Below are 23,397 nucleotides of genomic sequence, written 5' to 3'. Positions count from 1 at the left end.
ATTTTCCACCTACGCAGACCTCCCTGCCACGACTCCTACATGAAATTTCTCTCCATCAGGAGCCATCACCTCCACTGCAAGATCCCCCAGCTCGCGTCCCGCCTCTACACTTCCCCTTGCTTCCGACTTTCAGTCATTTCTCTATTTCACCAGATGGCAGGTGAGGTGAGAGAAGTGAAACTCAAATGGGCAAACATTCAAGATTTTATTGATACTTTAGAAACTCTGGAGTGAGAAGTTTGGATCGCCTGGAGTCATAAAAGTTTCAGGTATCCACGTTCCCAGTTCTATCGTGCAGTTCACGCAAGTATTTAAGTAATTGTAATTATTGCCTATGGCTGGCTCAGCAATTAAAATGGAAATTTGTCACCAGTGCCTCCAATCGAGGTTAGCTGCGACTATCCAGCTGATGCTGGCCATGCCGAGCATGCTCGCCAAGTGTGGCTGCAAATACCCAGCAGTTGGCGAGACACAAGCAATGGAGTGTGTATACCGATGGGGACACGCAGAGCCTCTTCCTGCTCCCGGGGAGCGCGAGCTCCTGGAGCCTCGAATGCAGTCCCCAGTCCCGCCCCCGAGACCATGATTTACCATGAGCACAACTTAACAGCCCAGCACAAGAGACAATGCTCCACGTGGGGTCTCACGTGACCACACTGCTCCCTCAGATGACAACTGTGAGTGTCAAGACTCTCCAAGACAGCGCTGCCCCCTCCGGCAAGGCTGCTCCCCCCCAAGAAACAGTTATGATTCAAATATTCCACATGCACATTCCTTCAGCATAGGATTGGACTGGCATACAATTAAGCCTTTGCAGGAAATGCTTTGATGATGCCTGAATGACAATATTCTTTAGAGTTCTTATATGACCAGAAATTACAGAAGCACAGGATAAATGGAAAAGGCTTAAATTCCACAAAAAGGGAATAAAAATGCTAACATAAAAGCGTGTGCTGTGATAAATTAGGGCAGAGTAGTTCCTGATTACACAAAAGTCCATTTATGGCGCAGACAGCGGGAGGGTGGGCTCCCCCTTGTCCGCTGTTTCAAAAGCAGTGGGGTTTTGTCCCCTACGTTCAGGGGTGCCGTGCACTCCACGACAAAGATGCTTTCATCTTCCCCCATTAAATATAGCTTGCATGGACCTCGCCTGAACTTGGTGAGAAAAATTTAAAAAAAAAAATCATCTCCCTGGACGGGAGGAGGGCAGCATGTCTCCAAGATGACTCGCCCCCTTTCAGGAAGGCAGCTATTTGGGAAGCCTTTGTGGAAGACGTGCACGAAAACCCGCTCCCTGCTCACTTCAAGGATTTTGTTGTGCTTTTCAAAATCCCAGCCTCGGCTCAAGATGGGGACCCCAACAGGCCCAGGCGATGCGCGAGACGTCGCGACGGACAGTGACAAAGACTCACATGAGCATTCAAAGAAAAGATGGCGTACCTGCGTTGGAGGGTTTAGAGACTCTCCCCTTAGGAACCGGGAGTAACAATAGCTCCAGGGACTGTGGTGGTGGCGGTGGGGGCGGTGGGGGTGCCGGCGGCGGCGGGGTGACCTTCTCCGGCTTCTTCTCCGAAGGCTGTGGCGGCAGCGGGTCCTCAGGCACCAGGGCCGACTTCTCCGCCAGCAGACTGCCAGCTGCCCTGGCGGCCACCTCCTTCAGGAGGGCGGCCGAGGAGGTCATGGAGGCCAGGGAGAGGAAAGAGCTGGCCGGGGGCGGGTGCTCCTGGCCAGGCATCAGGCTTCTCTCACTGACCTTCTTGGACAAAGCTGCCAGGGTGGAACTGGCAGACTGGGAGCTAAAAGGGGAGGAAAAGGACTCAAATCGCATGGTGTCCTCAGTCCTGGAGAGAGATTTGTCCTGCAGGACAGCATTGGCTGCAGCTTTCAGTTTGAGGATGGCGGAATCCGGGGACAGGCCGCAGGTGGTGGTTGAGTTTGGCAACCACTTACCTTGATTCCAGAGAAAACGGTTACTTGGAGTGTACTGGTCATTCTGTTCCTGCTTCTCTGCCAGCTTCCTGGCAAGGACACTGAGCTGCTGGGCATGGTGGGAGGGCGGGGAGAAGGAGAGGTTCGAGCCGACATTGACCGGAGACTCCACCCTGCCGTTGGCCGTGGCCGCGGCCTCGAGCTTGAGGGAGCCGGCCTCCAGCAGCCGCCGCAGGTTGCTGCTCAGGGGCTTGGTGGAGCCGGGGGCGTCCTCGTCACACAGAGAAGACACGCCGGGAGAGAGGTGGTCCTGAGCGGGCAGGGAGTCTCGCAGGACCTCGCCGTCGAGGGCCACCAGCTCCAGCGTGTGGCTGCTGGGGGTGGCGCTCCCCAAGGAGGTGTCGGGGGAGGTGGACTGCTCCTGGATCCGGTCCTCCAGAGACAGCTTATAGTTCTCCTGGACTTCTCCACAGGACGCCTCGGAGGGAGTCTCGGAAGAGTTCTCATACCAGTGCTCGCCTTCGCTGAGTTCGCCCTCCGCCTCGTCCTGCCTACTAACATCTGGGGGAGGAAGAAGACCAGGTTTACTCCCCAGTGAGCAACAAGCCAGCCCGAAGACACTCCGGGGGGCCGAGACATGCTTCCCTGCCACCCACCAGCCACGGGAGAGCAGCAGACCCGCCCCAGAAGGTCAAGTGCAGAGTCAGTCCTGGCAGGGCTGGGAAGAAGGTCAAGGCCCACCCAGCAGCTCCAGGACCTGCTAATAATGACCCCAGATGAGTTGAAGTGGAAAAGGAAGGCGAGACCTGGGTCTGCTAAAGCAACTGGATGAAAAAACGTTATTTCTGATGATGGTGGGAAATGGAAAGAAGCTCAAATTCTTTTTTTTTTTTTTTTAAGATTTATTTATTTATTTATACAAGCACTGGGTATAGTCAGAAGCGCGGGAGGGTGAGAGAATTCACCAGAGCCAGAGTGGGGAGCAGAACAGGCAGGCTGACGAAATACACTGCTGAGGGGAGCAGCGGGCATGGCAGGAGGGGTCTGTCGCGCCATGTGGGACCCTCGGCGGCGGCCGGGGATTGAACCGGTGCTGCAGAGGCTGTGGGCAGCTTCGCAGCCCAGCGCTGAACCGCTGCGCCACCAGGGGAGGCCCTGAAGCTCAAATTCTTGTCAAGCAATAAAGAGAGCCCCCAGGCTCGGGTCTCCAGTGTCATGTCAGAATTAGCGTGAGGTCAGCCGAGTCCCCATGCAGGAACTCCAAGTCCCTCAGCTGGTTGACACAGGATGCAATTCATTTTTTTGGTTTGAATTTATCAAAAAGATTTGATACATGCAAAACTCACTTCCCTAGTCGTTATGAGGCATAATAAGCCTGTGACCATGTTAGGAAACAGGCAAGTCCACTAGTAAAGTCAGGTCTCATGAGCAAACACTCTTCACGTGACTGATTTCTCCCAGGGACCCGGCCTGGGCTCCGAGCGCCCCTGCCTTCACAGTCCTCGATTCCAGTCCCTGACATGCATGCTGTCTGATCGCTGGCAGGGATTAATAACATGTCCTTTGCTACCTGCCACATTAAATATTTTCTTCCCTTTGTACACCCACCACAACCACTCTCTCTGCCCCTGCGAGCCCTCGCTAACGGGGACTCCACCACTCCAGGAATCCCCAAGAGGTCCATCACTTTTCATCTTCTGCTCAAAATATTCCTTCCACCTGGAATGTCTTTCCTCAGAAAACCTGACTGTCCAATCCAGCATGTCCATCAACAACCCAGCTCAAAGGCCTCTTCCTCGTGATTCTCCCTAGAACTCTCAGGCAGAATTTGTCTATCCTTCTCGTTCATTCATGCTTTCCCTTAGTCAACAAGTAATTTTGGAGCAGCTGGCACTGTTCTGGATTGAACAACACTGAACTAAACAAAGATCCAGCCTTTTTGGAATGTACATTCCAGTGCAGGAAGAGAAATGTTAAACCAAAGTCATAAGTGATTAAGTGATATAGTAGTAAGTCAGAGGGTGGTAGGTCCAGGGAAAAGACAGAAAGCTGGATGAGAAGGATGGGGTTGGGGGTAGGAGGTGAGCAGCCATTTTAAACAGGTGGTCAGAGAGTGAAGCTTCCAGGAGGTGGTGACATTTGAGCAAAGACTTGGAAGAAGCCAGGAGCTGTCCACGCAGTTGCCTCTGGGACACCGTCCCCTGCAGAAGAAGTCACTGCCGCGGCCCTGGGGGGTGGGGGGGACATGTCTGGACTGTCCCTGGAACAGAAGGAAGCCAATGTGAAAAAAGCAGAGTGAGTGAGCAGGGGAAAAAGTCAGAAAAAACATTAGTGTGTGTGTCTGAATGTGTGAGAAGAGTGTGCGTGTTGTGGAGGGGCTGTGTGTGTCAGCGGGACACTGTTGTCCTCTGCAAGGTCTTGAGCATCTGGTGAAAGTGGGAGCCAGTGGGGGAGTGTAGGGTGGGGGGAGTGGGATGCAATGACCGCCACGAGTGGGAAACAGACCGCAGGTCTCCACACGGGGCAGGGAGACAGAGGCCCAGACTCGAGCGTGGCGGGCTGGTCAGGAGAAGCTCCGGATTCAATGTTTTGAATGCAGTGGCCCCATTTGGTTTATATTGCTGGCCTATCACGCTCAGGGATCTATCAGTTCATGGCCTACTTGCTGAGATGGTGTTCCGGGGGGACAAGGATTGAGTTTAACTACCTCCAGCTCTCACCCCTGCCCCATCCAAAGCCTGCTCCCCAGCAGAGCTGGTGACTGCAGGGAGCGAGCCAGCACCTCCTGCTGTGCCACGTCTGCTGTTCACGTGCACTTTCCTTTCTGGATAGAAACAGCAAGAACTAGTAATGCAGGAACTACAAACTAATTCATTGATCTTCTCATGCTATTTAGAGAAGAAATGTCACAAATGACAAATTCTCTTTCACTAAGCTAAAGTTCGGCAACTCCTTCCTGGGATCTTTATTAAGTTATCAAGAAAATGTAAAATATCAAATGGAATTTGCTGGTAAAAAAAAAAAAAGGCAGATAAAATTGAATTTTCTCGGTTAAAAACAGTCTGGTTTCTTGTGATTTGGACCATTCCCTTCTCCCCACTTGATTTCAACATTTTTCATCTTCCTGAATCGGCAGGACCCTGAACTCATCTCTCCAGTGGCTTCTTGTAGAGGTGCTTTTCACCAGACACCAACCTGTCAACATCAATTTCCACAATAGGGCTAATTTTATGTTCCTTTGGCAAACCAGCTTTTTTGATTTCAGATTAAATATCTCATCTTTCAGGAGAATCACATGGGAGTTACCCTGTAAATAGTAAGAGAAGTAAAAGATGTAAAAATCACTACATAAGAATTAGTTGAGCATCTCCTCCGAGACTCTCTCCTTTCATCTTTATTAACACTCACTAAATGAACTAACACAGGAAAATATGTGACACAAAAGTAAATACTTTTAGATTTTATTTTTGTCCAACTGGAATAGTTCTAGAATGCTTGTTAAGAACATTCTGGAACCAATGTGGTAAGGGTCAGCTAACAAAGCACAGAAAACGGAGGTTTGAGGACTGTAAAACCACAACCACAGGAAGAGCCTTGAAATTTTACTGAGACTGCTACAGGGCATGTGGTTGGATCAAAGACACAGGTGACCTATTGCGTAATGCAAGAACCAGGAAGCAAATCTCTCAACACCTGACCTACAGATCCTTTACCAAGCTAAAAACCCTCTAAGTGACAACTTCTAGAAAGTTCTGAGCAGCTGCTCACTCTGCTCCCCACCCCATCATTCAGCCTTCCACCACCTTGAGAAGGAAATCAGAGAATTCCCTTAGATGAGGACCTTGAGCATCATCAATGTCAGGTAAGTATCCACTATTCCATAATCCTATTTCTCTAATCTCTCCAACCCATCCCCCTTCCTTTTCGTTCTTGCATTCCATCAAAAGTCAGCTCAAACACCTAAAGAATTCAGCACATCCACTGGCAAAGTCTCCCAAACAAAGTTTAGCCTCCTACCTCCTCTACACCCTCAGCAAACAAAAATATTATTCCCCTCCAAATGTGCAGAAGTGGGTGTGTCAAACCCCCCCCAAATCATTTCAGGCTCTAATTTCATAAAGCAGTGGTAACGACACAAGAAAATTCTTGAATGATACAAACAGCTGATTTCTACCTTTCAAGCAACTTTCCCAATCTTGCCAAAATACAAGTCCCCTAACAAGCAAAACAGCAAGCCAAACATTTCCTGAACAGACCAGTTGAGCCCTCAAAAATACCTGGGTATTTCTCAACCATCCATTGCTCCATTCTTTGCAGATACAATCACTGAGCTACACTCTGTTCTGGACTGCAAGGAAACTCAGATACATAAAGAGTATTTTTAATCTCATAGTACTTTATTAATCGCTTTCCCGAAGATGCTGCTACTGAAATTGAGGTTATTCAAGTAATAAAACCACCAAATAATTTTAATGCATGGCCTCCAAAGAGTCAGACCAGGAACCTGAGGAGAAACATATCTAAAATTCTGTTCTGGCATCACCTGAGGTCAGGCGAAAGGTGGGGAAAGCTTTCAGGAAAGTGAATGCAAGAGAATGGGGACATGCAGGGGTTAGAGAGAAACCACAAGAGGCTCAAAAATGCTTTCAGTTCACAACACAGCAGCAACAAGAAGTTGCTCCCACAAATATAAATCTTCCCCTGCTACCTGCTAGGCTGCTCTCTATCTTCACGTTCAAATTCATCAAGGTGTGTGTGCGCTAGAAGGCTGCCTTGGTCCAGCTATTGGGGTGGGTGGGCTCCTCACAGTGGAGTCTCAAGTCCCATGAGGGACAAAGGTTCCCTTATGGGAAAGCTCAAAGCAAAACATTCCTGCAATCTAGGGACGGATTTGCTGGAGCGCAAACTCTGGAACAAGCAAGGCTTGAGTTGACTTTCCCTCACAATGGGAGAAGTCCTGGGGCAGCGAGACTTCTCCATGTCCCCGTCTGTCACCAGGAAGGAGTAGTGGCAGAGTCTCTGAGCCCAGCGGGCCCCCTCCCCGCACAGGCAGCCTCCCGGAAATGCTTCCTGCAAACAGCAACCGTGGATTTCACAGCTTTCCTAACTCCAGCTCCCGGGGAAGCCTCTAAGCGGCCAATGTAAATACTTCCTTGTAAATACATTATTTTTAACCTCCAGAATAGGAAGCTGCTTCCATTGCTAATTTTGCAACAACCTATGTCTCTGACAGCCAGGTTCACACTCATTCCTGAAGATTTTTCACAACCGTCTGTTTTGGTGTTTTTTCGCTTTAAGCCAGAAACTCAAAGAATTAAGAATAGAAAATGGTGCAATTACAGAATGAAAATATGCTGAATAAATTCTGTTTCCATGTGGTGAATATTTCTCCTTTGGGGAAAACAAAACAAAATTCCACTACCTAACACATTTATTTATAATTCCGTTCTCAGGCAGAACCTTGGTAATGCAATACCCACTACTCTTGCTGCATTTTTTTCAACTCACTTCCTTTTTGGCTTGACAGTTTTAATCAGATGAATTTAATTGGACCAATACCGAACTCAGAAAATTCTTGCTCGGGAAGTTCGAGAGCAGAGAGGAAAAAAGCATGGAAGGGAAGTCCACTAATTGTCATGCTTTTTGGCAGCAGTTAAATCAAATGGAGAGGGAAGTTAAGAGCCCCATTTCTAAATCGACCCACAAACTATTCCACTAGCGGGTCCACAGGAATGGAACCAGCAGGTGTTGAAGAGACCGAGACTCAAACTTGCAGGACTAGCCTGGATGGGCAATGGGCTGCCACCGAGATCATCTTCATCTAAAAGTTTTCCAAAGGGCCTCCCTGGTGGTGCAATGGGTTAAGACACAGCACCATGAAGCTATCTGCAGCCACTGCAGCACGAGTTTGATCCCCGGCCAGGGAGATACCCACATGGTGCAGCAGACCTCTCCTGACTCCCCCTCTGCTTCCCTCAGCAGTGTATTTCAGTCAATCTGCCTGCTCTGTTCCCCTCTCTCTCAGCCCCCAACCTCTGGCCTGCACCCCAGTTCTCGTATGCATAAATAAATCTTTAAAAAAGAAATAAAAGTTTTCCCTTTCTACCAACTACATATCTCTAGCTACCGACATCCATCCTTTAAGATTACACATCCCTCTCAGTATTACCAGTTACACCTGTAATACATGAAACCAATGTTCCCATGCAATTTTAGACAAGAGTGGCTTGTAAAATCAAAGGAATCATATGTAGAAGTTATCAGCAAAGCCAATATTATTGTTGATTTAATTCAACAAATATTTCCTGCACATTTGCTATGTTCAGGGACCCAAGTCTGCAACAGGGAGTCTCACAGACACAGCAGCCTCTGACCTAAGAGTTTATTTTCAACAGGGCAGAAGACTCACACACACAATGCGGTGCAACCACTGTGACCCCACAAAGTTACAGAGCACAGGCCATGGGTGCCAAAGAGGGGAAGAGTGATTCCAGTGCACTGGGGTAGGAATCCACCTGGAAGGATGAAGCTTTTTTCAGTCTAAATGTATTTTTTTCTTACATTATTATTCATTTTTGTACAGTAATAGGTTTCTCCCCTCACGTTAGAAGGATGCAGATTTTAAGGGATGATGTTGGAAATTCCCTTATCAGCTGGCTTGCTCCTCTTTGCAAACCATGCAAGAGGAAATAGCCCAGTCGTGGGGAAACTCATATTCAGGTGACACATGACATTAAGCGATTGAACAGTTTATTTTCTTAATTGTCCCACTTTTGAAACTCACCATTTACTGTTTTTAGTGAAGGGCAGATTTTTCCCACGGTCTGACCATACTCTCTAGTTCTGAAAGTTAACTATCAAATGATAAAGGCCTCAGGAAAGACCATGAGATTGTCATTTTGGGGTTCTTCTTTGGATTCCTGCCCCTCCTGAGGGTGGCAGGGCTCCCCAGGTTGTAAATGACAACCAGGGCCACGTGAAGCCATAGGTAATGCTGTGGGTTCCTGCCCCAGACAATAAACAGGGCACGATAGGGAGGCTGTGGACGGCACACTCAGGGTCCCCCTTCACCTCTCGCCTCCTCTCTGAGGTCAGCTCCATACCCTGGGGCCCCTTTCCTGGAGGGCTGAAGTCCAGGTGGCCACAAGTTCTGGGGTGTCACTTTCAACCACCAGCCGCTGGAGGAAGGTCTTCCCCCTCGATTGGCCTGCGGGAGGTCACATGCCCTCCCAGGGCCCATCATGGCAGCTGGAGGGCGGGCTCTGAAGTCAGCCCCACGTGGGTCAAGATGAAAGGTGAGAAGACAAACCCCTGACATCTGTGATGCACAGCAGGGGCTTAATGGGCTGCAGGTCGGGCTGCCCAGATCCGAATTTATGGGTTTAAGCATGAAGCATAGCCAGAGTCTACCTGCCCTCTTTTTCATGGTTGCTTTGTAGCCCGAAAGCCTTGGCACATCCCCACACCAGTTCTGCCTCAAAGGAGGACCTGGGGTGGGTGGGAGGGGGTTCGAGGTGGGGACAGTGGGGTTCAGGCTCTGAGGCCCCAGGCCGGGATGGACATCGGCTCCGCAGGACAAAACTGCAGAGCAGTCGTGGGGACGAAGAAAATGTAAGAACTTCTAGTTATTTAAAACTGCCACAGAGGAGAAGACACCAGAATCCTGTCACCGGTCCAGCTGGGGAAAAGGTGGCGCGAGGGCAGGGGACACGAGAGGAAGTCTGGGGAGGACAAGAGATAGCAGGAGGCTCGCTCACCACGAGGTTCCGGCCGCTGCGTTCGCAGAGGTGCTGCGAGAGGCCGAGGGAAACAAAGGTGGCACCTCACTCCTTATCTTCAAAGGGAGTTCCGCTGCCTCGGCGGTTTCAGTATTCTCATACAAAGTTGCTCCTGAGCCACCACTCTCAGTGACCCAGGAACTACCCAAACTCCTCCGCCAGCAAACTGCCCAGCTCAACACAAAGGCCACCTCCCCCAAGCCCCAAGCTCGCCACTGCTCAGGCCAGAAATGTCCGCGGCCAACTCGAGTCTCGCCCCAGTCTAATTCATCTGCCAAGTCGGGAGTTTTGACTGCAATATACACGGCAAATCTTGCCCCCTTCGCCACGTCTGCCACCACCCTTCTCCTGCCGTCGGGCAGTTGCCTTCCGTCTGGTCTCCCTGCTTCCCATTCTCCCCCATGCAAGCCTCAGCCAGAGCAGACTTCTAAAAATATGACCTCAGATTCCACTGCTCAGACCCCAAAGCCTGCACAACAGCTTCTCATGTTTCTCAAGAGAAAAATGCAGAACCCTTACCTTGACCTCAAGACCTTACATAATCAGTATCCTTCTGACCCCACCTCCCAGGCTCTACCTTGATAATCAAGTGGGCCCCTGCCTGGGGACCTTTGAACTTGCTATTTCTTTTTTATCAGATGCATTTAATTGGCCCAATACTGAACGCAGAACGTCCTTGGTCAGAAAGCCAGGGAGAGAGAAAAACATAAGAGGAAGTGGCAAGCGGAGCCTCAGATCCCCAGATCTCTTCTCCCCAAGTCACATGAGTGACTTACTTCAGCAGTTCTCTCCTCAGACATCACTTAAATCGCCTTTCTCCATGAGAAAGAGAACTTTGTTTTGTTTACATCCTCAGCCAATAAGCTGGTCCTAAGCACAGAGCAGCCACTCATTTACTATTTTGTCAAATGTAGAAATGATAAAAAGGAATGAGCTGAACTATTACTCAGGTAGCCCTTTTTGGTACAGGTATCCCCTACTTTTGAAAGTTTGTGTTATGCCTCTTTGTTTTTATAGAACTACTCGAGTACCTGTTTTTTGCTAAGAGGAAAAAAGGATTTCCTTGCCACAAAAGCAGCTTTTATGACAAAATTGCAGATAAGGTTCAGCATTGGTTTTGCAGCAGCTGTTCCAGAGGCAGCAGCACCCAGAGAAATGAAGGCCCCCCTCATACTCCTTCCCTCAGGACTACTATATTGAGGTTATGTGTTTATTCTATTGTTCTTGATTTTACTCTACATGAGAGTGATTTTATGTTATATGTATTTGGAATGAATTGGTAGGTTTATTTTGGGTCTGGAAATGCTCAAAAAATTAATATAAATTATTGACAAGTTTTCTTCACTTCAGGCCACTTCATCTTGGGTAGGTTTCATTAGGAATGCTCTACTTTCAGATAGCAGGAGAATGAGAACTGCTTTCAAAATTATAAATTATAATTTTACAGTTCTCATGTGAGTCAACCACGAAACTGGGGAAAGAACCTGTTTTGCAAACTTTCCCACCCAAGTCTCCCTGGTGGCCAAGAAAAGAGAACTGCATCCTAGGGGAACTTGAGACTGAAGCCATATGCCCTCCAGGAAACCCCAAATTTCTTTGAGTTTTAGCTTAACATTCAAGTGAATTCCACATTCTGCTTTACACTAGCGTTGTGCTTGTCCTTAATAACACGGGTGTTTCCCACAAACCATCCAGGAAAATTCATTCTCGGGGAGATGCACCATGTTTCCCTGGATACCACCTGCTTTGAAGAAACATTATCTGGAGAAGCAAGATTGTGTGAAAAGTACCCCAGAAAAGTGTCACGAGCTCCATAAGGGACGGCTGTCACCATCACAATCAATGTCACTATTGTTAGTAGCATTGGACTATTACTATTACTTCAACACAAGGTAACTTCCCAGGACAGTGCAATGGAACTGGAGGATATCTAGAACGATACCCCTGTCTGTTGAACATGAATGTTGTTATAGGAATTCTTTTCGAGAAGGAAAAGCCTTGGAGATCTATTCCATATGGGTGGTCTCCAGACAGTGCCGATGACCTGCCCAAAGTCCTGCAGCTGATTTACAAACACAGACAGGACTTGAGGTCAGACATACCCCTCAAAAGGCCAGAGCTTCGACTCCTAAATCATCATGAAGTGAATGCTTGAACTCTAGAAAAAGGCCTGGAACACAGCAGGTTCCCAGTAAACATTTGTAGAATGAATAACACAATCACGCATAAAGCACAGACAACAAAGCTGCTATTATATCGCATGTTTCAATATTATCAACAAAGTTCACCCTTAGCAATGAGTGCCTATGGCTATATAGCACTGCACTCTCTTCTCTTTACAGACCAGCTTCCAAATGGTTAACGGCTTACCTAATACACACTTAGGGAGTGAGAAAGCAAAATTCAAACCCAAATCTTCAGTATCTAACAGAAGAAGAACAGCTGGTCAAAAAAAATAGCTTTTCAGGTAACCAGAAAGTACCAAAATACCCAACATTACTAATATCTATTATAAGATGAGCAATAAACTACCAAACCATTTTTTTAAAAATCTTAATGGGATTTTAAAATGTAGACACACTCAAAATGATGTGTTACACAATTGCTTTGTTTGCATGTGTGTGCCTTAGAAGCTACTGGAACTTTTCAGCAGTCTAGCCCCTATTACATGGCCCCAAGCAATTGTGCATTTTGAGTGACTGTTCCTACTTTAATGTCCTTTTGAAATCTCTTCTTTCTCTTTTATGTTCTAAGAGTTCCCTCTTTCTAAATTTGCACCTTTTTGTCTACCAAGGCTGACATAGCAATCGCCAGGCTTATTAAAGCTGTGCAAACCCAGAAAGAAAACCTGGCCTTACAGTTGAATCATGTCCCTCCAAAAAAAGCTGAAAGTTCTAACCCCCAGCGCCTGTGAATGTGACTTTATTTGGAAAAAAGGTCTTTGCAGGTGATCAAGTTAAGATGATGTCTGCAAGGTGGACCCAAATCCAATATGATGGGTGGCCTTACAAAAGGGGACATTTGGACCCAGGACACATAGACAGCCAGGCAGAGAGGGACAAGGCCATGTGAAGATGCCACATCAAGTCAGAGAACCAGGAAATTAGGAGAAACCTGCATCAGATCCTTCCCTACTTCTGCAGCCACATGCTGAACTTGGACTTCTGGGCTCCAGAACCATGAGACAATACATTTCTGTTGTTCCAGTGCCTGTGTTTGGGGTACTAAGTTACATCAGCCATCCACCCTGCCCCTAAATGAATACACTTAAGTTTGAATGAAGACCTAAGAATTGTTTTCTGGTTTTAGTAGCTTCTAGATACTCAGTGGTAGCCTCAGTTAGTACTTTAGTTTTCATATAAACCAGGAATTAATGCATAGACTGAGCACACTTCTGCCTGGTATGAAAACCCCCAAGGTTGCACAGCCGTGAGCAGACACAGGTGATTGGGGCCTGTCTCTGAACTTGAGCCAAATTTCATTCAAATGAAAAATTCTAAAAAAAGACACAATGCAAAAGAGGGCTCTCTTACCAAAGCTACTTAGAAATCTCCAAACAAAAATCATACCCATCACCACTTATGTTGCAGCGAATTAATTACGAAAGGGAGAGTTCAAAATGGAGCATGAGTCCGCTGGCCTCAAGGCCAATCCAGAAACCAAATAGTACTGGTTAGTCCACGGATTGATGACTTGCTCCTTCACCCTCGCATGAACTTCCATGTTACAAACAGTGTATAGAATCTGTCCCCTCGAGCAATCAGAAGGAAATTTACCATAGCTACCACAGCATTATCAAAAAAATTGTCTGCTCAGGCTGATAAATCGGTCGATTATCTGCTTCCTTGACTTTTATTTCCTCTTGTATAAATGTTTTCATCCCGACATTACCAATACCTGTTATAAGATGAACGACAAATTACCAAACCGCGGAGATCACCGGGAAATTCTTAATAGATCAAAAAAGAACTTAACAACAACAAAAAAAGCCCTAATAGCATAATGCACTCTGTAGCCTAAGAACAGCACTCTATAGAAAGCTAAATGGCTACTTACTGAAATCTTAGCTAATACATGAAATGATCCATTTCTTCTTGGGTACTTTTTCCAAGCATGGATAGCATCCACCTTGTAATGAAACCCATCGTGGTTATAACCATTCTGCCTGCCAAAGGGAAATTTCACACACTAAGTCCTTTGCTAAAAAGATATGTACATCCTGAAGGAAAGGGTCTTGGGGAAGAAGAGAGTTAGCAAGAGAGAGAGGATGAAGTGGCTTTTTATTTCACGATTGAATCCATGTGAAACAGAAGGCACAGGGAGGCGGTCCCCAGCCCCACCTATTTGCCCGAGGCTGTCGATGCGATGGAATAACAGCAGAGAGGGGATATTTTTATGGGTTCTGTACAAGAAGCCATGACACCACAGCAAGGACAGCCGTTTCCGAGGACAACCCCAACTCGAAATAGCTTTAAACACTTACTTGAGGCAACAATTTTAAACCTTTACTCCCTCCAGGCTCTGGGCTACTAGCAAGTGGTGAAATGGCTTCATATTTGTGGCTTCCTTGGATTCCCCAGCTCCCCTTCCGGCACACACATAAGAAGTCAATGATGGAGGCCATGAAAAAGGGAGACAATGTAAATGGCAAACACTACAACTAACCAACTCAGGCCATTCCAAGGGCCAGGACAGACTGGATTAACATACCTGGAGCCACTGGGATCCTCTGGCTCTTTGAGGAATTCCAGATGAGTTAGTGGGAGTTTCCTAAGAAAGCTTTGCTAGGTCTTTCACCCGAGAAAAACCTGGGTTGTGTTCTAGCTGTCTGTCACCACAAGCCACGCTCCAGAGGAGAAAAACATTCATTCCACCTCCCGACAAGGCCAGGATGCTTCTAGAAAAGCGTCAAGTGGAAAGGATGATGTTAGGTACTATCCGCTATGGCTGCTTCAGATAAAGGCCAAGGCAGAAACTACTTTGGGGGTTCAGGGGAAAGCCCTGTGAACAGGACCCCAGAGTGACCACACTGTTTCCCAGAAGTGACCTCTTACATTATTTATACCTTGCTCCCTCCAGAACTTAACTGCTTAGGGGTTGCTGGCAATCACTGCGAGGGTCCTGGTGATGTTATGTCTAAAATTTGAATAGGCACAGCACTGCTTTTTCATCTCGCAGAAGCAGATCTGTCTGCCCTTGAGTTGCAAAGTCTCGCCTGTTTTCTGAGGACTTTGCTAACTAAACCTGGTATTTGAAAAGGAAGAGGAAGATGTATTGGGTAATTTAAAGAAAGTGCCCTTGAGGAACACAAGTTTGAAAAGCTATTTGACATAAATATGCTCAATTAATCAGGCTTTGTTTTAAATCCACTTGTTTGAACATTGTTGAGAGAAACCAAATTCTTTAGCATTGCTGCCAATACCAGCCACGGAGAGCGCTGCGGGGCAGGGTGGGCCTTGGTGGGGTGCATGCAGTCTCTCCCCCACAGTCTGTGTTGTTGTTGCTAATTTTTAACAACTTCTTAAAAATATAAAAACCATTCTTCTTAGCTCAAGGGCCTGCACAAACAAACCACAGCTTGCTGACCCCTTGCCCTCTCCAATAGGTGCTTCTGCTTTATAATGGAAGCAAACTGGTACTTTAAAGCAGTTTGGGGATGCAGATCTAAGGTGACAGCTTTCATCCTCTAGATCCAGACACTTGTGTAAGGCACTCAGCACCTCTGAAAATGAGGGGTTACAACTGATCCAAGATTGATAAACAAGAACCCTCGGATTCCAGCGATGGGCATGGATCTCCCTCCCTCCCTGAACCAGCACCGTCGCCGCTGACCTTCTCTGCACACTGGAGTTCTCCATAAAGACCAGTGTTCCAATATTTTTTCCCTTTCTGTAGAAAACCTCTGTATTACGTGATCTCTGAAATCTCCTTGCTAATCCTCTAGGAATCCATTAGTAGATCATCAATCCTCCAATCGTTTTATCGGGAAAGTGTCAGTAGATAGGACATGATTTAAAGTCCAATATTGAACTATTGAAAAGAAGAGAAGCAAAAGCAAGAAAGGTCTTATTCTAAGGGGCACCAGTAGGTGTTTGGATCTTGGCCACCCAGCAGGTGGTGTAGCCGAGGAACCCAGTCCCACGCGTGCTCGTGGGCAGGTCACACTTGCACCTCTGCTGAGGCTCTGAGGAGAGCGGGGTGGACTAGCAGCCGCAGAAGCACTGAGCTGAGACTCGGAGGCCTGGGTTCCAGGCTGAAACAGAACTTCCAGCTGTGTTACTTCTGGTGTCTATTTAACAGAAATTGGAGAGCCTGCTAAATACGGACGGAGGCTGGGTGTCAGGGAGACAGCGCGCCCACGAATGGCGCTGGTTTGTTCAACATCATTTCATTATAACATGAATGAGAAAAAAAAAAAATGGATTCTTACTCGGGGCATTGTCTGTGGAGTTTGCACTGGGGTCTCCAGTTTGTCCCATGTCCTGCAGATGTGCAGGTGAGGGTCACTGCTTGTCGCAACCGTCCCAGGTGGGGTGTGTGTGTGTGTGTGTGTGTGTGTGTGTGTGTATGTGAGATGAGCCTGACCTGGAAGGGCATCCTCTCTGCAGGGACGGAGGGAGATCCTGCCTTGACTCTCAGCTGCCAGGAGAGGCTTCTGAGGCATCAGAGACTTGAACTGGAGTAAGTGGGGAAATGAATGACAAAGTGAACTCAAATGATTGGTTCATGCTAGTGCTTTGGGCTTTTATTTAGAAGTTTGGTGATGTTCCTATGTCCAGAAAAATGTTTTAGGAACTTAACTCCTGTTGACATCAGCAGCCTACGGTGGAACTGGTTTGGCTAGACATCGTTTCACCTAAAGTCACAGTTTTCAAGAGGGGGGGATTCATTGTGCAGAGATGAACCTGACAGACGAGGGAAACTGCCCCCCTATTACCCTGACCCCTCATCTGCAAAGCAGTGTATGAAGCTCCCTGTCCCAGACATGGCAGCTCTGCAGAGACGTCAAAGCATTTGTCAACACAATCCACAGCGTAAATGAGAAAAACTAGTTTCTCCATCTTTTAAGTAAATAAAATCTATGTAACTTCAAGAATGAGCCAAATTGATAAAATTAGGCCCCAACAGGTTTTGCATGGCAACAAAACACAGACTGCAAAGCACTGTGGCAAAAAAAAAAAAAAAAAAAAAAAGGACACAGACTTGGTCAACAGACACCCCAACCGATCCGGACCCTGATTCTCTGCGGGAGCCTTTGACAGCTCCAGGCCCATCCTCTCCCACAGATCCAGGGCTCCTGACACCTACGCAGGGTTCTTGTGAAGGCCGATCAGAATTGTGTGAGTACAGCACCTGGCAGAGAGTTGGCGCTCCATTTCCCTCCTCCTTCCCTTCCAGGCGCCTAGAAATCTCAGATGAGATGATATTATATTCTAAATAGCCGGGCTGACTTCAGAGCTGCTGCTGTTGCTACCCAGCTCTATATCATCATCACCTAACCAAAGAGGACAGGAAACTGCTGGTTGTTATGACCATGGAATCCAGATGTAGAATATGCCCAGTCATCAGGAAAATCTTACAGTCTTGGCACAGTTTGAGAACAGAGAGAGCGCAACAGCCAATAGCTGAGGGGAGACTCTCCAGTCTGGAATGTGCCACAGACTTCCAACCACAGACTTCTCCTTGGGCTGAGACTGTGGTGGGCCCCTTCCCCAGCCCCGTGGCGTAGGCCGTGGCTTCTGCTCTGCTCGGCCAGTCTCCTCCGGAAGCACATGACTTTCTGCAGCCATCTTTAGGCCTATCCACGTGATGCCTGTGGCACCATTCAGCACCGCCTCCCCAGTCCAGTTGTACAATTTAGGCAAATTATTTTCTCATTTCTGAAAGAGGAAGACAACAGATGTTCTCCAACATTCTCTCCACCTCTAACATCCTTTGGTTCTTAGTTTCTTAGCTTCATTCATTCGTTTACTCATTCCACAACGTTTACGGAACACCTCCTATTTCTTTGATTCTGTGACCTCTTCTTGATTTCTCGTTTCATTCATTTACTCAACAATGCTTACTGACCATCTTCCATATACCAGGTACTGTTCTGTGCAAGAATGTACAAAAATGCAAAAATGAGTAAGAAAGAGTACATGTCCTTAAAAAACGTACAGTAGATAAGGGCATCCAATTACTTGAGATGGATTATGAGAGCGCTACAGGACACAGAGGAGGACCTGGACAATTCCGCCTAATACATGGGACAGAGCAGGGGGGTGAGGAAGCAGAAGGGCCCCGTGGAGCGCTGCATGTTGCAGGGCAAGCAGAAGATGATCAGCAAAGCACACAGGTTTAAGACATTCCCATGATAGGGAAAGGCTTTGCCAAAGTAAGGAGATGCAGCAAGAGAGAGAATTCAAAGGAATGAAACAAGGGTTGGATAGGAGGGAGAGAGAAAGGAGCGGAAGCATTTGCACAGTTTAAGGATATCAAACTTGTAAGAAGAGCAAACTTCTGTTTTTAGGAAATTCTTAGAAGATCCTCAGAATGGAGATGGGGCAGAGCAAAGAAAAAAAAAAAGGGTCAATTCTGATGTGAGAAACTAAGAGCAAAAACTAGAGCGGTGGCAGGGAGTGGGCAAGATGAAGTCTAGAAACCTTCTGTAAGTAGAATCACCAGACTCTGTGATCGACTGGATGTGGGAGGAAAGAGAGAGAATGCACAAGTGCACACGCGGGCTGAGGCCAGAAATACTCATTCCCCAGGCCTGGAAACCTTGGCCATCTGTCATCCGCTGCTGTGCCCTCTCCAAGGTAAACCATGCCAGACTCAAGGGCCCGCCAGGGTGCTCCTCCTCCAACAAGGAGCCCAGATATCACAGACAACGTGGAGGATGCTCTTGGACCAACCATGTTTCATACGTATTTGTAGAGAGGAGAGGTAATTTAACCAATGAGTTCACTTAAAACGTTGCTTAATTTTAAACCAGATTGATGACAAAGCAAAATGCACACATTTCATCTATATTTGCAAAGAGAACCAAGAGACACCAAGGAAATCTCACAGACGCTGAGAGTCTTGTGGAGTACAGGTTTCCTGGGCTCAGGGTCCTCTGCCTTTTGGGCTCTTCAAAAAAGATTCACGAAACATTGCATGAGAAGGTGAGCAGGTGAAGCAGAAGCAGCCCAAACAACAAGACCTATCCACGTGGATGCTCCAAGTGTGGTCTGTGGACCCCAGGGAGTTCTCTGAGACCCTTTCAGGGATCCTCAGGACCAAGACTGTTTTCCTAATAATACCATCAAGCACTTGCCCTTTCTGCTCTGCTGACATTTGCACTGATGGCAGCAGTGGGGACAACGTTGGCAGCTTAGCTAGAATCAAGCAGTGGCACCAGACCACGCAGGAATCACGGCATTCCCAAAACACATACATACACCCCAAACACACCCCAAATCTGGTCAGCATCACCTAAGAAAGTCTGAGGAAGCAGCAGTAAAATTAATTTTCTTAAAGATCAACCCTCCAGGAAGTGTCTTTTTAATCCCACAGGGAATGAGCCATGTACAGAAGTACTTCCGCCGTGACAGGAGTACGGTGGCCATTTCAAGGAAGAGGACATGTATGCAAACAAGAGCTGGCGTACAGGCCAGAGATGTGGGGGGTGAGAGGATTCACCAGAGACAGAGCGGGGAGCAGAACAGGCAGACTGACTAAAATACACTGCTGAGGGGAGCAGCAGGGTGAGTCAGGAGAGGTCTGCTACACCATGTGGTGTCTCCCTGGCCGGCTAGGGGTGGAACTCGTGCTGCAGAGGCTGTGGATCACTTCATAGTGCGGTGCTTAACCCCTTGCGCCACCAGAGAGGCCCCTACACCAATAGGTTTTAGTGCCACAGACGACAGAAAGTTCACTTACATGGCTCCAGAGTCCACATTACAGCTGACCTTTAAGAAGCTACCTTGTTTTAGTCTTGGGTAGTATCAAAGAACAGACCCGGTTATCTGAAAGCTTATTAACGTGTCAGCGTGGAACCCAATTTTCTTCATATCTCCCACCCCAAATCATGTCACGGGTTACTGACTCAGTAGCAGATATCAGATTCTAGTTGTCTTCTAGTAAATCAGATATTAAGGACATTTTCAACAAATATAAAACACCACTTTTCCTACTAAATTTTTTTGGGGGGGCAATATTTTTAATAAAAATATGCTATTTGCAGTCAAAAGATAATGGGTTACAATCATTATTTGTAACAAAAATATTTAATTTCTCGGTTTTAACCTCTAACGTGATATAGACACAGAGCTACAATGCACACTAACAAAAAAGTTTTGTCGTCCTCAGTTGCATTCAGGAGGCCCTGGCACCAAGATGTTTGAGTACCAGCATCTTAGAAAAATTTGCACTCAGGCCAAAGTGATGTGTGCGGGGCTGTTCACGACAGCCAGAGGCGGAAACACGCCCCACCTCACTGCTGGCTGTTTCCACAGTGTGATACTAGAGAGCAGTGAAGATGAATGTGCCACAGCCACAGGTATGAACAGGAATAACCCTCATGAAGGTAACCAGAGAATGGAAAACCAAGGTGCAGACGCAGGCTGACACTGACCATTTTCATGAATTTCCAATACAAGCAAAACTAAAGATGGCAAAGCTAACGAGGAAAATCAAGGGAAATGATAAAGAGAAAGTTTTGAATAAAAGGGACTGGGGAGGGCAGGAGAAGTGGACTCGGAGAGGGTTGATGGCATGGAAACTTGTCAGGTTGGGTAGGAGGTTTGAAGGTGTTATTTTACCATCACTCTTCTAGCTAAAGATATGCAGAGACGCCGTTATTCCATGGACACGTTACACATTACTGCTGCAAACCACACACAGTGAATGGCACAAAAAGGAGGTGCCTCCTTAGGGTCTTCCTTCCAAAGGAAACCAAAGAGGTGAGGAAAGGACAAGGGAGGGGCAGGCCCTGGCAAGGGGCTCAGCACCCCCAGAGCAGCCCACCGCCAAGCAGGCCTCTTTCACCAGCCCCTGCAGGTCACACACACTGGCTTTCATCCTCGCCTGGTTATTGCAACAGGCCTCCCTCCTTCAAAAGTCCATTTCTCCCTTCAGACCATAATCCTCCTTTTACCACATTTCAGGGTTGATTTTTGCTCTCTATCCAAACCACTTCACATTCATAATTTCTTATTATCTGGGCCAGTTCCTACAATATTTTTCCTACCGCCTATCCTTCCCTCAGCATCATGGCGCCTCTGGTGCCACAGCTTCTCCTCAGTGTTATCCGCACACTTTGGCTTTATTTTATCCTTTTTCGGCCAATACCATTTCTCCTGCTTGGGATGTTTTCTCCTCGCTTCTCAAAATCTAAATGCTTCACTTCTCTGAGGATGCTTGAAGTGGCCCAGTATCTTTCACCCATCACCCTTCCTCCATGATTCCTCATTCACACTTGTAATTCATATTGTACTGTGTCACACTTGTTAGCACACAGCTTCGTGCTTCTCCTCTGCGATTCTGTCAGCATTTGCGAGGACTGTCCGCAAAGACTGCACTCCATGCAAGTTCTGTGAGGTAAATGCCCAGACTTTTCCTTCATGACAGGAGCCCAGGAGGGTCTACACCTCTCAGGTCAATCCATCCTCGCTGCTCTGTGACACAGTGCGTAAGTAACACATTCCCTTACTCTCAGAAGGCTTACAATTCGGAGTAGGGACTGATGTTTTCTGCTGCAGAACTTTCATAACAGAATCCAAACCAAGCAGTATTTGCTTTATAGTATTCAAATTTTTTGTAAAATCAAATGATTTTAGATTTCAACATTTCTCCTACCCACCCCACCCCTCAGTACTTAAAGTCCTTAGAAAATCACTCCTAACAAGGTCGCTGAACCAGTTTCTTCGTAAACACAAGATCTTCTGTTTCATTTTGGACAGTTGTGTTTATTCAACAGGCCCTTGTCTTTAGAAATCAGTGATCTTCCCTATAGCGGCAACCTTATAGGTCCCAGTCTGTTCTCTGCTCAGCATTTCAATAATCTATAAAAATACTATTCCAGACAATTTTAGTTATTTAGCTATTGTTTCATCTCTGGCTCCACCCACTTGATTCTGAGCTTTAGGGACTGCAAATTCCTAGTGCTGGCACATTCAGCCTCCGTTACCACAGCTTGAATGAATGAATGAATGAATGAATGAAACAAAATGTCAGTTATCAGACACAAGTAGAGAATCTTGGATGAATGACAACTCAGAGTAAGTTCACTCCCTTTTTCACTTGACAGAACTTCATATATTTGAATGCGGTCACCAGGCATGATTTTTATCCACGCTTACTCGTCTTCAAATTAGGCACTCCCAATTGCCTCAATAATTAATCCCTTGTATCGTGATTTCAAAGCCTGCTCCATTCTAGCTGCCTCCCTTTCTGCGAGCAGTGTATCAATTTCCCCCTTTAGTCTGGGCACCCAATTGGAATTCACTATTACAGAAGTGATCTAATCAGTTTACAAAGCCAATGTTGCCACCTTCTTCTAAATTCAGTACTTAAATTAACTCAGCCAACTCTGTTGAAATGAATCCATTTTTCAAGCAAAAGCTGAATTTTAAACATTACTTGTGGATTAACAGTGAGGAGTGCACGTTGGGGATATAAACTGGGAAAAGGGACTTTCAGATTTTACTTTAAATATTTCTACATAGCTTTAATTTTTTCTAATTAAAGATGCGCTACTTCCATCATTCAAGGTCAATGTGGACATTTTAAAAATAAATTAATAAACAGAATAGCTGTGGTTACTGGTTCCAACTTTATGGCAACCAAAAATAACTCATATTTAAAATACTTGTACTTTTTTTTTTTTTTCCATATATATTGTCTCACCTATCCACAAATATTTGAGCAGCCATCAACACACAGGACTTCTCTCTGACCATGATCTAGTAGTCTGGCCAACCCAAGCCCTACTAGATTAGGAAATTTTTCTCTTCCTATAAATGTCAAAAAGCAGATCACTATGATTTGATTTCCCTCTTTCTTAAGGTCAGAAGAAAACCCAGTAAGTTATTATTTGAGGCTGGCTTTCCCCTAGAAGGGAGAAATCATATAGCTCATTTCAGGAATATTTCCTAGGGCATATGGAGTCCCGCTTTGTTTTCTCGCAAAGACAGCTGTGTTTCATGCTCTAGAAAGGACTGGTGGGTAAAAAAATAGGCCCCAACAAGCACAGACCAGAAAACAACTCATAACTCTAGGTCCTCACACACGAAGACAGTGCTCTCCACACGGAACACATAATCCAGGCCCTAGAAAATGCCACTGTGTCTGACCCTATTCTATTAGCCTCTGCTTAGTCTAAGGTCAAAATAAATCTTTGAGGAAAGCAGCATTACTGGTGGCACATGTTTTCAAGGCTCACAGAGTAAGGTGTTCCCTCAGCCCCTGGGGAGCCCTTCTCCAGGGGAGGCCCACAAAGAGACAGAGCAGGTGGCAAAGGTGTGTCCTTCCAGTTGTGGGGGTTCAAAGAGAATTCACAGACCTCAGAGTTGCCACGGGCCTCAAGAGACTAGCAAAGGGTCTGGCCTTTGGTTATGCTGACTCATGACTGGGAGCTGGTCTCTCCTCCCCAAGACTCCAACTGGTGGGAGAAGCAGCCTTTCCCTGCCTTCCTCAGGGCAGCTGACATCAGTGAAAGTGCTTT

At 46.7% G+C, this 23,397-nt stretch overlaps 1 protein-coding gene across 1 annotated transcript in view; it reads right to left on the bottom strand.

The window, feature by feature from the left end:
• The window catches only part of ZNF827 (zinc finger protein 827), a gene marked incomplete at its 3' end in the record, with an annotated part of 150,832 nt that overhangs the window by 117,511 nt on the left and 9,924 nt on the right, over positions 1–23,397 (bottom strand). The window contains exon 2 of the mRNA XM_084245844.1: positions 1,441–2,490. Coding sequence (XP_084101970.1) covers positions 1,441–2,490 — 1,050 coding nt within the window. The remainder of the gene's footprint in view (positions 1–1,440; positions 2,491–23,397) is intronic.

Source organism: Talpa europaea (genome assembly GCF_964194135.1).
Source record: "Talpa europaea genome assembly, chromosome: 10".
In the NCBI taxonomy this organism is placed as follows: Eukaryota; Metazoa; Chordata; class Mammalia; order Eulipotyphla; family Talpidae; genus Talpa; species Talpa europaea.
The sequence above is the reverse complement of the archived record's forward strand: the minus strand, read 5'-3'. Positions and strand labels throughout refer to the sequence as shown.